We start from the raw sequence: 14,197 nt of genomic DNA, 5'->3' as shown, positions 1-14,197 counted from the left end.
CATATAGAGCGCATTACAAAAGTCAAGTCTGGAGGTTACCAACAGATGTACCACTGTTTTGAGGTTGTTGATCTCAAGAAATGGGCACAGCTGGCATATCAGCCAGAGCTGATAGAAAGCATCCCTGGCCACCGCCTCAACCTGAGAAACCAGGGACAGGTGTGAATCCAGAAGTACTCCCAGACTGCGAATCTGTTCCTTTTGGGGAAGTGTGACCCCATCTAGAACAGGCAAATCAAAATTGTCTCTAGAGTTCTGAACCCACACAATAAGTCCCCCTGTCTTATCTGGATTCAGCTTCAGTTTATTCTCCCTCATCCAGCCTATGTGTAGAGATACTCACATTATCAGGTGGCACATAAAAACAAACAAACAAACAAATATATGCACCAATGAACTGGGGAAGGAGAACTTTTGCCATCCATACTTGCCCCCAGGAAATCCTGTGTGACACCCAAAAATATGTTCCTGAGGGCCACACGATCCTCAGGGGCATATTTTAGGGTGGCCCAAAGGACTTGCTGGAGAAGGGGAGTATGTTGGAAACTTATGTGTCCCTGCTGCTGTTAGTTGGAAAGTTCAATCCGGCTGTTCTCTTGCTGTACCAGTGCGTCCTTTCTCTGCATGTCCATTACTAAGTGGAAGAGAACAGGCAGAAAGGCCTGTAATGCTGCACTGATAATACAGAGCTGTTCTTGCTTTTCAGGAATGTACGGACAAATGCTGTCAAGCTGCAACATGCAAGCTGAAGCCAGGTGCTAAATGCGGGTTTGGGCAGTGCTGTGAGAACTGCCAGGTGAGGCTTTGCATCCTGTGGTGGGATCTGTCATCACCTTACTGTTAACCCGGACATTCAGGCTGAAAGGGATTAAGAGCCTCCATATAAGGGCTGCTCAACTTTGGCCCTCCTGCAGATGTTGGCCTACAATTCCCATAATCCCTGGCTATTGTCCATTGTGACTGGGGAATATGGGAGTTGTAGTTCATAAACAGCTGGGGGGGGCACTGAGTTGAGCAGACCTGCTCCATACCCTCAAACACTTTACAGATGCAAAGAGGAACATTCCTGTATTTCCAACACCCATATGTCATATGTGTTCCAAGCACCCCTATTTATTAGGAACAGATCGTGTTTTTTGGTCTTTGTCCCTTGTAAATCACTCTTCATATTTGGCCCCTATTTATGAGGGCTGGTTTAGATCTCACCCAAAACTGTGATTCAAGCCTCGCCCCATGTGATGTCCCTGAACATAAAGAGCATATGCTCTCCTTCGCTATGCCTGCAAAATTTTAAAAACAGACCTTTAAAACACATCTAGAATTCAATCTAAAACAATAAATTTCAGTTTATTACAGCCAACGGCCACTCAATACAGCAAAATAACACACACAACACTACATGACACTTCAAAAAACATCAAAAGAAACTGCAATAGAAACAGTACAGTAAGAGTATCATACATGAAAAATTTTATCTAGATAAAATCTTTTCACCCTCCTACTATACTATGCCCGCATCTAATCTCTTAACATGTCTTCTGCGGAGTTTACTTGCAATACAAAGAAACTTTGCTACTTTTGTCGAGATGAAATCATCCAAGTCTACAAGTAAAAACCACTTTCTCCTGGCCTGAGGTCAATCTACAACCTCTTAAAAGGGGGAAAATTAATTCTGTTCTTAACTCCTTATAGAAACAACAATTCAACAACACATGTACTGTAGATTCAACCTCTCCTGCATGACACGGGCACAATCTCTGGAGATAAGGGATTTTCAGAAATCGCCCTTCCAGGACGGCTGAAGGAATGGCATTGAACCTGTCTTTGCTCTACGGTGTTCAACGTGTTCATTGCTCTACGGTGTTCATGGCCGGTGTTCATTGCTCTACGGTGTTCAACTTTGTCAAGTATCGAGCCGGGAGCCGATTATCAATTTGGGCCCCCATAAAAACCTCAGATCTTATTTTACTAACATCCTCCTGCCTGGCAATGTCCATTATGCATTGGTTTATGGCGTCTGAGGCCTTCTCGAGGCCCATCTGTCTTATCACTGAAGATGAAAAACCCAACCTACTTAATCTGTTGTCAACGGCCCGTTTCCATCGGGTCTTAAAAGAATCTTCTAGGACTAACGGGGCAAGCCCATCAGGGCAGAAAAACAACTTGAGCCAAAAACTGAACATGGCCTTTCAGATTCTAGCCTCAACAGTAGGCCAGCCCACTTCCAGTCTAAGGCATGCGTTGCTTATACTGAGCAACCCTCAGTATACCCCTGAGAAATTTGGTTTGAACAATTTCTATCCTCTGGGTGTAAGCACCCATCTGTGCACCCACCATAAGTAGAGCCAAAACTTTGGCTTTGAAAAGCTCAAGGACCACCTGTACTGATTGGGCATGTTTTATAATATGTAAAGATTGAATTGCCGAGGCGACTCTTTGGGCGTTGAGACTTACATAATCCCTGTGGGCAGCAAAGCTCTTATTTGCCTGCAGAACCCATCCTAAGTATTTAAATTGCCTCACTTGCTCCAATTTATGGCCATTTAAGGACCAGGCACAGTTTCTTGGTCTATTTGAGAAAACCATAATTTTGGTTTTGTCATAATTTATGGCTAGCTCCTGGGTGGTGCAAAAATCTGCCAATGCCTGTAGCGCTCTTTTAAGACCAATTTGAGTTCTTGAAACTAATGTGGCATCATCCGCATAAAGTAAAACATTGACATGCCTGCCAGCTAATTTAGGCGGATGGAACTCTAGTTTCTTCATGTGAGTGATTAAGGAGTTAATATAAAAATTAAAAAGCATCGGGGCCAAAATGCACCCTTGCTGAACCCCCCGTCTCGTGCTGATCGACCTAGTCACCTGTCCTCTGTTGTTGAGCTGAACCCTTAGTGAGGTATCATCATGGAGTTTAAATATCAGGTAAAGCAGTCTCCTGTCTATAGATGTTGCCGCAAGTTTCTCCCATAACCTACCTCTCGGGACTGAATCAAATGCGAACTTCAAGTCCACAAATGCTGTATATAATGCATCTGGGGCCTTCCCCAAATATTTTTCTGCCAGATGTTGTAACACAACTATCGAGTCCATAATTGACCTTCCCGCCCTAAAGCCATTTTGTTCCTCGGCAAGCATCTGGTTGTTGTCAAGCCACTCCATGAAGCGAACAAGCAGATGCCTGGCATATAATTTGCCTATAAAACTTAAAAGGCTGATGGGGCGGAAGTTCCCTGGTTGGTCCCTTTGACCTTTCTTGTATATTGGAACAATAATCGCCGACCCCCAATCTTTGGGGATCTGGGCTGTCCAATCGATGTGTGAAAAGAGGGCTGCCAATATCGGGGCCGACCACTCCAAGTTGTTCCTAATACACTCCACCAAAATATAATCTGGCCCAGGGGCCTTACCCACTTTAAATTGATTTACCAGCGATACTATATCAGAGCATGAGACCAGCGGCCAGACTGGACAGTCCTCCAGATTTAGCAGCATTACTGGGGAAGGCCGTTCATCCAAGCCATACAGTCTGGTGAAATGGTCTTCCCATATAGCTGCTGGAATTTGAGATTCAACTCTGGATATTCCCCTTCCCCAAAATTTGGAAATCAAATTCCAAAAATAAGAGTGGTTTTTTTGTTGCGCGGCAAAGATCAACTGCTGCCAGTCCGCTCTATCTGCCTCAAGTTTTTTAGCTCTGATAAGTTTTTTATATGCCCTCTTCAGAAGGAATAAATTGGTAGCACGAGTTGGATCAGATGACTCACGGTATCTATTGTATTCATTAACCAGGACCCTTTTCAGCTTCCTACACTCATAATCAAACCAGGCTCTCGAAGAGGGAAGGCCCATCCTCTTGTGGGCTCCCTGCGGAACACAAGGTAGGGCGGAGTAACTCGATTAGCCCTTGGTAGGCATCTATACATTCCCTAGGTTCCTCGCCCGTCAATATTAGGTTCCTTAAGGTAATAGAATTTAAGAAGAGCGACAATCTCTCTTGTTGGATTAGAGTCCATCTTAATCTGGTGGGCATAACTTCTAGAGACTCAGCATCAAAGGCTGTGTATTCATGTCTCTGAATCTTAACTGGGAATGACAAGAATAGCTCCAGTGGAAGGTGGTCACTATCAAATCTAGGGACAACACTAAATCACACGACCAAATCTAGCAGATTTTGGGAGCATATCATATAATCAATTGTTGAAGTTCTAGAACCTGACCAAAAGGTAAATTCTGCTGGGTAGTCATGTGGACAGTTGACATTTACTATGTACAAATTTAGATCATAGATGGTCTGGGCTAACTTTAGACCAGCAAAAGAGACCCCCTTATCCTTAAATCGGCGTACTAGGTGGCCATCAGGAACTGACTGATCGGGGGATAAAGATGGAATCTACTGAATAGTGTTTTATCGTCATGCTCCAGTCGCGCATTGAAATCACCCACTATCAGAAGAGAGGCATCGGGAAATTTAATCTGGAATTCTGTGAGATATGGCTCAAGACGTAACCAGGTCTGGTTGACATAGGCTTTCTGGCATCTCGGAGGTGTATATACATTGACCACTATAAGGGATGAGTTACCCAGTTGAATATAAACGGCCATAGCAATGGAATCCAGAGATTTAATTTCCCTAGCCTGCGCCCTAAGTGACATCGACACAAACACTGCAAGGCCACCAGCTGGTCTCCCCTTTCTCTCGCTCCCATCCTGCTCCAAAGATGCCTGGACCATATATACATGAAATCCCTCCATGAACACATCTTCCACCATCCATGTCTCTTGGCACATAAGGATGTCTATTTTGGAAACATAGTCAATAAATGATGGGTCGGACAACTTGGCCTTGAGGCCCGCCACATTCCATGAGGCGATCTTCAAAACGTTTGGGTTTCTCTGGGGCAGTCATTTGGCAGATACAGTGACAGAGTTCTCCTGGGGAGTACAAGCTGAAGGATCTATGTCTTCTATGGGATCCGTCCCGGGGCCCTCACTCAAAGGGAAAGTACACGAGGGTTCCAACTCTGAAGGAACAACTATATCAATTAATGGCCGTTGGCAGCTCTCGTCGAATGCTGGCACTCCATCCTCGGAATCGATAACAAAGACTGTCTTCTCCTCTTGATGTGGCACTATACTAATGCCACCTTTTCTCTGCACACTCTCACAGCTAACCTCAGGAGGGAGGACAATGTCCATACAACCAAAATCCTCTTCAGTGTCTTCCATCTTATTGGAGACATCCTCCCGAGTAAGGGGAGGGTGAACAGCTACTGGTGTAGAGGGTAAATCAACATGAACTGGAAATATACCTGGGAGGTGGGTCTTTACACTTGATATGGAGGGAATTGGGGCAAGTGGATCTAGGAGAGTCAAAATCGAATCAAAGTGAGGATCAAAAGAGAGGCCGGCAGGAGTATCAGATGAAATTTGGCCGGCTTCTTGTAGGGCCATAGTAGCTTGCTTCACAAGGTCGGAGTCCTTCAGCAGTTCAGAAGGAGGCTGAGAGCTCATTTGAGTACATCCCCCATTAAAGTGCTCTGGGTTGTTATTCGCTTTCTCAGACATCTCAGGGGTTAAGGTGAGAAGGCAGGGCTCAGAGCTCTCATTTAGAATTATAAGGTCATCTGCAAGAGTTGTAAGGGTATCATGGAGATTCCTAAGGGAATTTGTTAAAGGAGTCAGGTGATGCTGTGTATCCACAGCTATGGCTTTAGAGGGCTCCTGATGGATAGGAATATTTAGAGCCACTGATTGCAGAAAGGGCTTTGAAACGCTGGGTGAGTCTTTACTGGAGAAGTGACCTTGATGCTTAGTCCCATTTGTTTGGAGTGTTTTCCTTATGGGTTGAGATAAGGGCTTTGGAGAATGCCTTTTAACAGGCTGTGTTTTAAGCCTCTTCACAGCCAGGGGCAGCACATTGGAAGTTTCAAAACATCTCAAAGGTCTTATGCCGAACTGGTTCAAGCAGCTCTGAACGCGAAGGAGCAGATTCGGCAGCCAAGATCAATCAAGATCAATAAGCATCAATCTTTGGCAGCCGTTTATCTTGGGCAGAAAATAGGAGGAAACAATGTCTCCAGATTGAATATTCTGCCTGGTTAATTGCCTCAAGGAGTTCAGGATCTTTGTTTTGTTTGACCATTTGCCCCTGTTTAATGGTGAGTCTGCTATCTGGAGGTGAATTTTACAAGGCTGTAACTGCAGCTTAACTGAGTCAGCAATCAGAGGGAAAGCGAAGGAACAAGAGGACTGCAAGGTTTCACATTGGTCTCCCTCAGTTAAGTTAGCCTCAGGAGAAGCAGAAGAGCATGCTGCAGTCTTTTCCAAAAACATTGATTTAATAGAGTCAAGTTTGTTTTCCAAACGATATAAAATTTTTGTGAGATGGTCGAATGAGCAGGCAATTAAAGCACATTGCTGGATAAAATAATCACCCAATTCTTTGCCTGAGTTGTGTTCTTGAGGCACGTTAGTTGTTTTCTTATCGGAGGACGCAGATGGAAGGCTTGCCTCCTTAAGGGGAGTAAATCTGTTATGAAGGTGAACAGGGGATAGCTGACTTACTTTTCCAGTAATAAAGGAGTCAATTCTGGACTGTTTGGGTAACCTCTGCTGGTCCACTTCTGTGGGAGGGCTTGTTCTCGGTCGTTTCTTTTTCCCCATCGTCTGGTCACGCAGGCAAGAATAAAATCAATCATTACACCCCCTTTGAGGGCTTAAGAACAGTTCGAAGCTCAACAGTTTAAAATAAAAGTTGTTCAACCTAGTTTAATTTAGTAAAAAGTGAACTAAGAAGAGATAAAATAGAAAATAAACAGCTAAAACAAGAAAAACGCTGAGAGCTCAGCCAAAAGCCTGCTGTCCGTGGCCATGTTAAATCCCTCCCCACCATAAATAATAAAAATAAACAATGATCTGTAATTTACTTTGAGGCCATTCTCATGCGCAGCCTAACCCACGCTAAGGACGCCCAGACTGGGTTAGGCTGCAGGTGAGAACTGTGGGATTGGGCTCGATCCTGGTGGGCCAGTGTTGCCTAGCCTGGCTTTTTAGCCTGGCTGTTAGCCAAGGCTAAAGGAGCGAGCACTCTCTTAGCCCGGGCTTGCTGCTCATGTATGAGCATGGACCGCTTTCAGTCCTGCTATCAGTCCTCCTTGTCCATCAGCATGGACTGTCCATCAGCATGGACTGCTTTCAGTCCTGCTTTCAGTCCTCCTATCAGGTGCGCCTACAGCGGCCATCTCCTGGGCAAATCCCCCAGTGCATCACACGTGTCGCATGGTGCATTGTGGGCTCTCTGGAGCCTGGGACACAGCACTGATCATCTGGGAACATGCTTTGAGCTCCCCAGAGAAGAAATTGGTTGTCTGGGAAGAATATGAGTATCACAAGGCCTCCCTCCACTGCCAGTCCAGTCATGTAAATGACCTCTTTGAATCTTGGTTACAGATCACAATTTATTGCAAGGAAACGTGTTAGAATAAAGAAAATTTGGACCACACAATCAGTCTTGGTTTATTCAAGATTGGTAAGGTTGGGATTACCCAGTTACTGGAGACTGATGGGTCTGTGGGGAAGGGCCTTGTTTTCTTAGCTGGTAGTCTACATGTCAGAGCAAGAGGAGTCTTTTCAGTGGATTGGAACCATCACCACCTTTCTGCAACTGAATGTGATAAACAATGAGAGAATTGAAGCCTTTTCACTCTGCCCAACAGCTTAGGAGAGCAGGAGCAGTATGCCGACCTCCTAAGCACGGCTGTGACCTGCCAGAACTCTGCACAGGCCTCTCGCACCAGTGTCCAGCCGATCGCTTCCGCGTGAACGGATACCCATGCAATAACAACCAGGGTTACTGCTACATGGGCAAGTGTCCTTCCTTGGAGGCCCAATGCACGTCTCTCTTTGGACCAGGTAGTGGGAGTCTAAAGTTACACACCTGTAGAGCTGGAAGGGACTGCTTCATGTGCTTGAGTCATGCAGACGTCTGATGCTGCCTTAACAGAGCAAGGGGGTCCTGCTGCCACCAAGGGTCCAGATGGCATCTCTTCTTCCCATACTCTGTGCCCATCAGGAAATGAAGGTGGAGTTCACTAGCAGTTCCGTGCTCTCCTACCTTCTGAGGGTGGGAGGGGGAGGAGCTGCTGCCAAAGAACCCCTTCATTTGCTGAGGAGGAAAGTGGGAGGACTCACAATGACCAATAAGCTGGAAGAGATGGAGGGCCCAGAGCAGGGTGCTGTTTCAGGGCCCCTGGTAACCTGGTGCTCTGTGCTCAATTCATGCCATCTTTCTTTATCTCTCTCTCTCTCTAAGGTGTACCCTCCACTAATCCCATGTGTGGCAGCTCTTGAAAGAGTTTGCAAGTAGTTTTCAAGCGGCTACAGGATACCTTAAATGGCTGCTCTTGGCATACTATTTTCATTTTACGTATGCATTTTTCTATCTTCCTTTTTTCACAGATGCCAAAGTGGCTAAAGATTCTTGTTTTGATATAAACAAGAATGGGGTTTACTATGGACACTGCAAGAAGAGTAATGGGACCTTCATCCCATGTGGACAAAAGTAAGCCACAGAGGTTCTTGCTGGATTCTGGATGATAGTTAATATGATGTGTGTGAGATGGTTCCCAGTGATTGAAAGTGAAACCCATAACGGTCTTATGAGTTCCTAAGCTTGTTCTCGCTATCCTACACAGGATAGGAGAGCCAGACCTGATCCCAATTGACAGTCATATAAATACAAACAACAAGGTGTCTAAACACAAACAAGGCAGGGGAGGGGGAGAGGGATCGGGTGGGAGCTGAGAGTTGGGTAGGATGACTTTTAATCCACCCTCAATAAAATGCTGGGGAGAGCATGTGGGTTGACCATGCCCGCCCTACCAAGCTCCTGCCTCCAACATGATCACTCTCCCTGCCTCATATCTTGTTATTTGGGCTTACATGCCCACTAGTCAGGTGTGCACCTGCCTCTCCTACTCCTCCTTCTACCCTGATTAGGACTGTGAGAACCAACCTTCTGTTTGTTTAGATTAGAGATGATCGAGTTCTTTCCTTTCCAGAGATCTAAATTGTGGGAAGTTATATTGTGCTGGTGGATCCCGAACTCCAGTTCCAGGGGAAGCAGCCTGCAGTTCTGCATTCAGATGTAACGCAAGCTGCATCCAACCTTGGGCTGTGGTCATGAGACTCACTACAACCTGAGGTTTCAGAGTGGAGTCCAAAATCTGAACCCTCAGGTTCTTCACCGCATATAACCTGGGTTGCCCACATTTGGATGTGGGTTGTAGAACCTCTGGCCCACTCAACTGTGGTTCCACATTACGTGTGAATGCGGCCTATTTGAGCATGATTAGATTGCGGTTTCGATGGCAGGTGGCTATGTGGCATTGAGAGACTGAGAGGGGTTTTCTTATGCCTGGGCTTCTCCATCCAGGGTGGAAAAACCCAAGTGTAAGCCCAGAGCTCATGAGGAGCCAGGCAGGCAGACAGCCTAGATGTGCAATGAGTGATATGGCAATGGTAGTGAGAGCCCTAAGAAAGGAAGGAGGAGAGATGAAGGAAGCATAAAAAGCTGCCTTATGCTGAGTCAGACCCTTGGTCCATCTAAGTCAGCAATGCCTGCATTGATTGGCAGCAGCTCTCCAAGGCTTCAGGCAGGAGTCTCTCCTGGTCCTGCCTGGAGATGCCAGGAAGTGAACATGGGATGCAAGCAGATGCTCTAACCACTGAGCTACAGCCCCATCTTCTAAGGGGAATGTCTTACAGCAGACAGCGCTCATATGTAGGTACCCATCCAAATGCAAACCAGAGAGGGCCTTCCTTAGGAGAGGGAACAATTCATGCTCACTATTGTATTCTACCAAAGACAACCACAGGGCTCTGTGGTCGCCAGGAGTCAACACCGACTTGATGGCACACTTTAATGTACTTTATTGTGAGAGTTAATTGTTAGAGCTGGCTGTCATTGTGAGTCTGGACTAGGGCAGGAGAAACCTAGGATGTCAAAACGTCCTGTGGACTTCAGAGGGCATTCTTGTCAAGTCCATCCAGAATGGCCTTTGTGGAGGAGATGATGGGCAGGTACCGAATATCAGAGTCAAGCTTGCACCATATAGCCATAGAGGCTTAGCAGCAAGAGGGACCTTTCTGACTCGTTAGTTGAGCCAGCTCCTTGTGGGCCCTGTGCTGGCCGAGTTGCAGCATTTCCTGAGTCCCTCATGTGGGCAGTGAATGTACGAATACAATGATACGAATACGACAAATATTGATATGCTGCTTTTCAACATAATTTAGATATAAACAATCAAAAAACCCAAATAGAATGGGTTCCTGTCCTCAAAGGGCTCACGATCTAAAAAAGAAACGTAAGAGAGACCCCAGCAACAGCCAGTGGAGGGACGCTGTGCTGGGATGGATAGGGCCAGTTGCTCTCCCTCTGCTCAATAAAGAGAATCACCCTTTAAAAAGAGAATCGCCTCTTTGCTCAGTTAGCAGGAGAAGAACATTGAAGAACAGCATTGTATTGAAGAACAGCAGGCTGGAGAACCCCAGAAGCTCCCAGGATGGCAGTGACTCAGGTGATCCACCTGTCAGAAGGTGAGGTATTGCTGTGCCAGAGAGGTACAGACGGGCATCCCTATATAGGCCAAGACTGGGACCTAGGAAGCAAGCTGCTGTATACTGCGCTAGGCCCTTGGTCCATGTAGTCCAGCATTGTCTACACTGACTGGCAGCAGCGCTCCAGGGTTTCAGGCAGGAGTCTCCCCCAGCCTTACCTGGAGGTGCTGCTGGGAATTGAACCTGGGACCTTCTAGCAGATGCTCTTCCAGTGAGCTATGGCCCCATCCCGTAAGGGATTCCCCTTACAGCAGACGGTGTTCACATGAACAGCAGTACTCTCATTTGCACAGCACTTTGAAGGTAAAGTCGCTCACATTTGCCATGAGTTGGACTTTACAGCTAGGAACACAGAAACATAGGATGCTGCCTTCTACTGAGTCCTTCTGTTGGTCCCTCTAGGTCAGTATTGTCTGCACAGACTGGTAGTGGCTTCTCCAAGGTTGCTGGCAGGAGTCTATTTCAGCCCAACTGTGGAGATGCCAGAGAGGGAACTTGGAACCTTCTGCATGCAAGAGTAGCCCCATGAAGGGAATATCTTACAGTGCTCACATGTAGTCTCCCATTCAAATGCAACCAGGGTGGACCCTGCTTAGGAAAGGGGACAAATCATGCTTCCAAGACCAGCTGTCCTCTCAATCAATTTGATGCCGTGTCACTGGGAGAGCTGGCCAGAGTACCACATGGTCCAGTTTTGCTGGAACAGTTTCATTTATTGGTGCCTGAGGATGTAGTGTTCATTCAAGTTCAGCCGACCACTTGCATGCTTGACCCTTGCCAATCATGGCTTATTAAATCTAGTAGGGAGGGTTTTTTAAAATCTGGGTCCAGCAGATTCTAAATGATTCATTGAGAGAGGGAGTGATCCCAGCAACGTTGAAGGAAGCTATTATCTGTCCACTCCTAAAGAAACCTAGTCTAGGGGTGAACATGGAACCAGCTGGTCCGGTTTGGTTTGAGTCCAGACCGGACCTGAACCAAACTGGGCCAGTTCGGTCTGGCACCCCCTCGAAACCCCACCCCCCAGTCCGGTCTGGGGGTGGTGGTTGCGAACAGATTTAAATTTTTTTTTAACTTACCCCCTTCGGGGGAGTTGTTGGAGGTGGTGGGGAGGGGTCCAGGGAGGTTCCCCCTCCCCCTGATGGCCCCTCTTTATGCCTCCATTGGCCATTTAGCTGGCTCTTTGGCCCCTTTGGGCCTTTTCTCTGTGACCCAGGTCACGCAGAGGTCAGTTGTGCAGGTGCGGCAGCCTCCAAAGTGGCTGCTGTGCCAGAGGGGGGAGGACCAAATGTGCCCAAGAGCCAGCTGAATGGCTGTTGGTGGCATAAAGGGAGGCTGGCAGGGGGAGGGGGAACCTCCACGGACCCCCCCCACCTCCTCCAACTTCTCACCCAAAGGGGGTAAGTAAAAACAACAACAGTGAACCCCCCGAACAGTTGGGGGATGTTCGGTCTGGGGTCGGACTGAACAGGGGATGGTTCAGTTTGACCCCAAATGGTTGAACCAAACAGGTTTGACATCGAACATGTTTAACGTCGAACCTGTTTGCACATCCCTAACCTAGTCTGGACCAGTGTCCCCTCTAACAGGAATTCCCAGATGTTGTTGACTACAACTACCATAATCCCCAAGCAAAAGCCATTGCAGCTGGGGATTCTGGGAGTTGTAGTCAACAACATCTGGGAATCCCTGTTAGAGGGGACACTGATCTGGATCCAGAAGTCATAAACAACTATAGGCCTGTGGCCAATATTCCTAGGGATGTGCATAAAACCGGTTCTCCTGGTTTGGTTCAGATCCGAACCAGGTCCGAACCAGACCGTCGTGGTTTGGTTTTGGTTTTGCCGAACCACCCCCCTGGTACAGTTCGGATCTGAACTGAACTGGTTCAGATCTCAGAAAGTAGCTGGTTTTGAAGGGGACCTTGTGTTCTACCTGCCACCCAAATTTCAAGTCGATTGGACCTTCCTCTGATTTTTTACAATTTTTAAATTTTTTTTCAATTTTTGCCCATAACTCCCAATGTGGAGCACTTAGGGGCAAAAAGCTGGGGTGGGTGGTAGCCACCCATGGGTGTCCTCCACCCCAAAAATCCCAAGGCAATTGGTTGCTCCTAGTATTATTGGTGAATTTTTGAAAATAAAAAATTTCCCATTGGCTAGAATGGGGGTTTGGGGCTGCCCCAGACCCACCTCTGTGGGGCGGCAGCACCCCCAAAGTGGGTCCGGGGCCATGGCAAAAATGGCCTCAGTCCTTCCCAGCAATCCCCGGAGAGATAGGAGTGATGGGTTTTTTAATTAAGATTTTCTAAGGCATTAAATAATATCTAATTGGAAAGAATAGAATGTGTGTCACTGGGTGAAAGGTGATAAAAAGCCACATAGAGAGACAGTTATTCATTTAATGCCTTAGGAAATCCTAATAAAAAAACCATCACTCCTATCTCTCCGGGGATTGCTGGGAGGGACTGAGGCCATTTTTGCCATGGCCCCGGACCTACTTTGGGGGTGCTGCCGCCCCACAGAGGTGGGTCCGGGGCTGCCCCCCCCAAACCCCAATCTAGCTAGCCAGTGGGATTTTTTCTCTTCTTTTCAAGAAATCCACCAACAATGCTAGGGGCAACCCAACAATTGCCACCCCAGGTTTTTTGCCCCTCTCTCTGGGCGCCCTAACACGTAACACCCAGTCAGTCCACCTTAATGCCTACCTACTACCACCACACCTATCCAAGCAACTAAGAGGACACTCAGAGAGACAACACCAACTCTCTGATCTAACAAAAAGGCCACTGCTGTTGCTGCCTGCCAGCACAGCAGCAGCAGTGGAGCAGCACACTAAGCACAACAGCACACACAGAGAGAAGAAGCAGGAGGCGGAGCAGCAGAGCAGCAGACCTGCTGCTCTGCATGATGGGTGATGTGATGCCCAAAGAAACCACCGCCTCACTCAGTGCCTGCCACTGACTAGGCCTGACAGGCAGAAGCCAGCCAACCTGCTCTGCTCTGCTCTGCTCTGCTGCTCCCCATGGATGATGCACACACACCCTACATCTGCATCCAAACCAGACCAAGTGCGCAGAGTCAGCACAGGCCAGCAGCCACCAGCCCAGCAACAACAACAACTACTGCTACCACCACATCCAGTGTTGCTGCTACACTAACATTCCCATTCCAGTCACGCGCGCCACAGCCTGAGCCTAGCACACACAGCCAACAGCTGCTGCCAGCCAGTGCCTAGCAAGCCAAGCCAACATGAGGAGGAGACCTAAGTAGATGGCGCACACACACCAACCCATCACGACGAAACTGCAAGGGGAGAGGGCGCAATTACAGGCAGGAGGAGAAGGAGGCGAGGCAATCCTAGCACAGCTTTGAAAGTTTAAAATCCACCAGGACAGGACATCTTCTTCTTTTCTACCACCACCAGCTGTAGTGTCTAGTTAGTGAGTGCTGTGCAGCAGCTCAGCTGAGCTGCGTGTGAGGATGATAGTAGCTACTAGTTTAGTTTCAGCAGACTGAGCATTGAGCATTGGCAGTGGCATTGGGAAGCAACACAATTACACAACACTTACCTGCTGGTG

General features: G+C 47.4%; 1 protein-coding gene across 1 annotated transcript in view; it reads left to right on the top strand.

Annotated features, from left to right (window-relative positions):
• The window catches only part of LOC128333811 (zinc metalloproteinase-disintegrin-like NaMP), a 54,721-nt gene extending 45,267 nt beyond the window's left edge, over positions 1-9,454 (top strand). The window contains exons 13-17 of the mRNA XM_053269822.1: positions 707-796; positions 7,716-7,911; positions 8,458-8,560; positions 9,060-9,108; positions 9,434-9,454. Of these exons, the coding sequence (XP_053125797.1) occupies positions 707-796; positions 7,716-7,911; positions 8,458-8,560; positions 9,060-9,108; positions 9,434-9,454 (459 nt within the window). The remainder of the gene's footprint in view (positions 1-706; positions 797-7,715; positions 7,912-8,457; positions 8,561-9,059; positions 9,109-9,433) is intronic.
• The last annotated feature ends 4,743 nt before the right edge of the window (positions 9,455-14,197 follow it).

Source organism: Hemicordylus capensis, chromosome 8 (assembly GCF_027244095.1).
Source record: "Hemicordylus capensis ecotype Gifberg chromosome 8, rHemCap1.1.pri, whole genome shotgun sequence".
Lineage (NCBI taxonomy): Eukaryota > Metazoa > Chordata > Lepidosauria > Squamata > Cordylidae > Hemicordylus > Hemicordylus capensis.
This window is presented reverse-complemented; position numbering and strand designations above follow the sequence as displayed.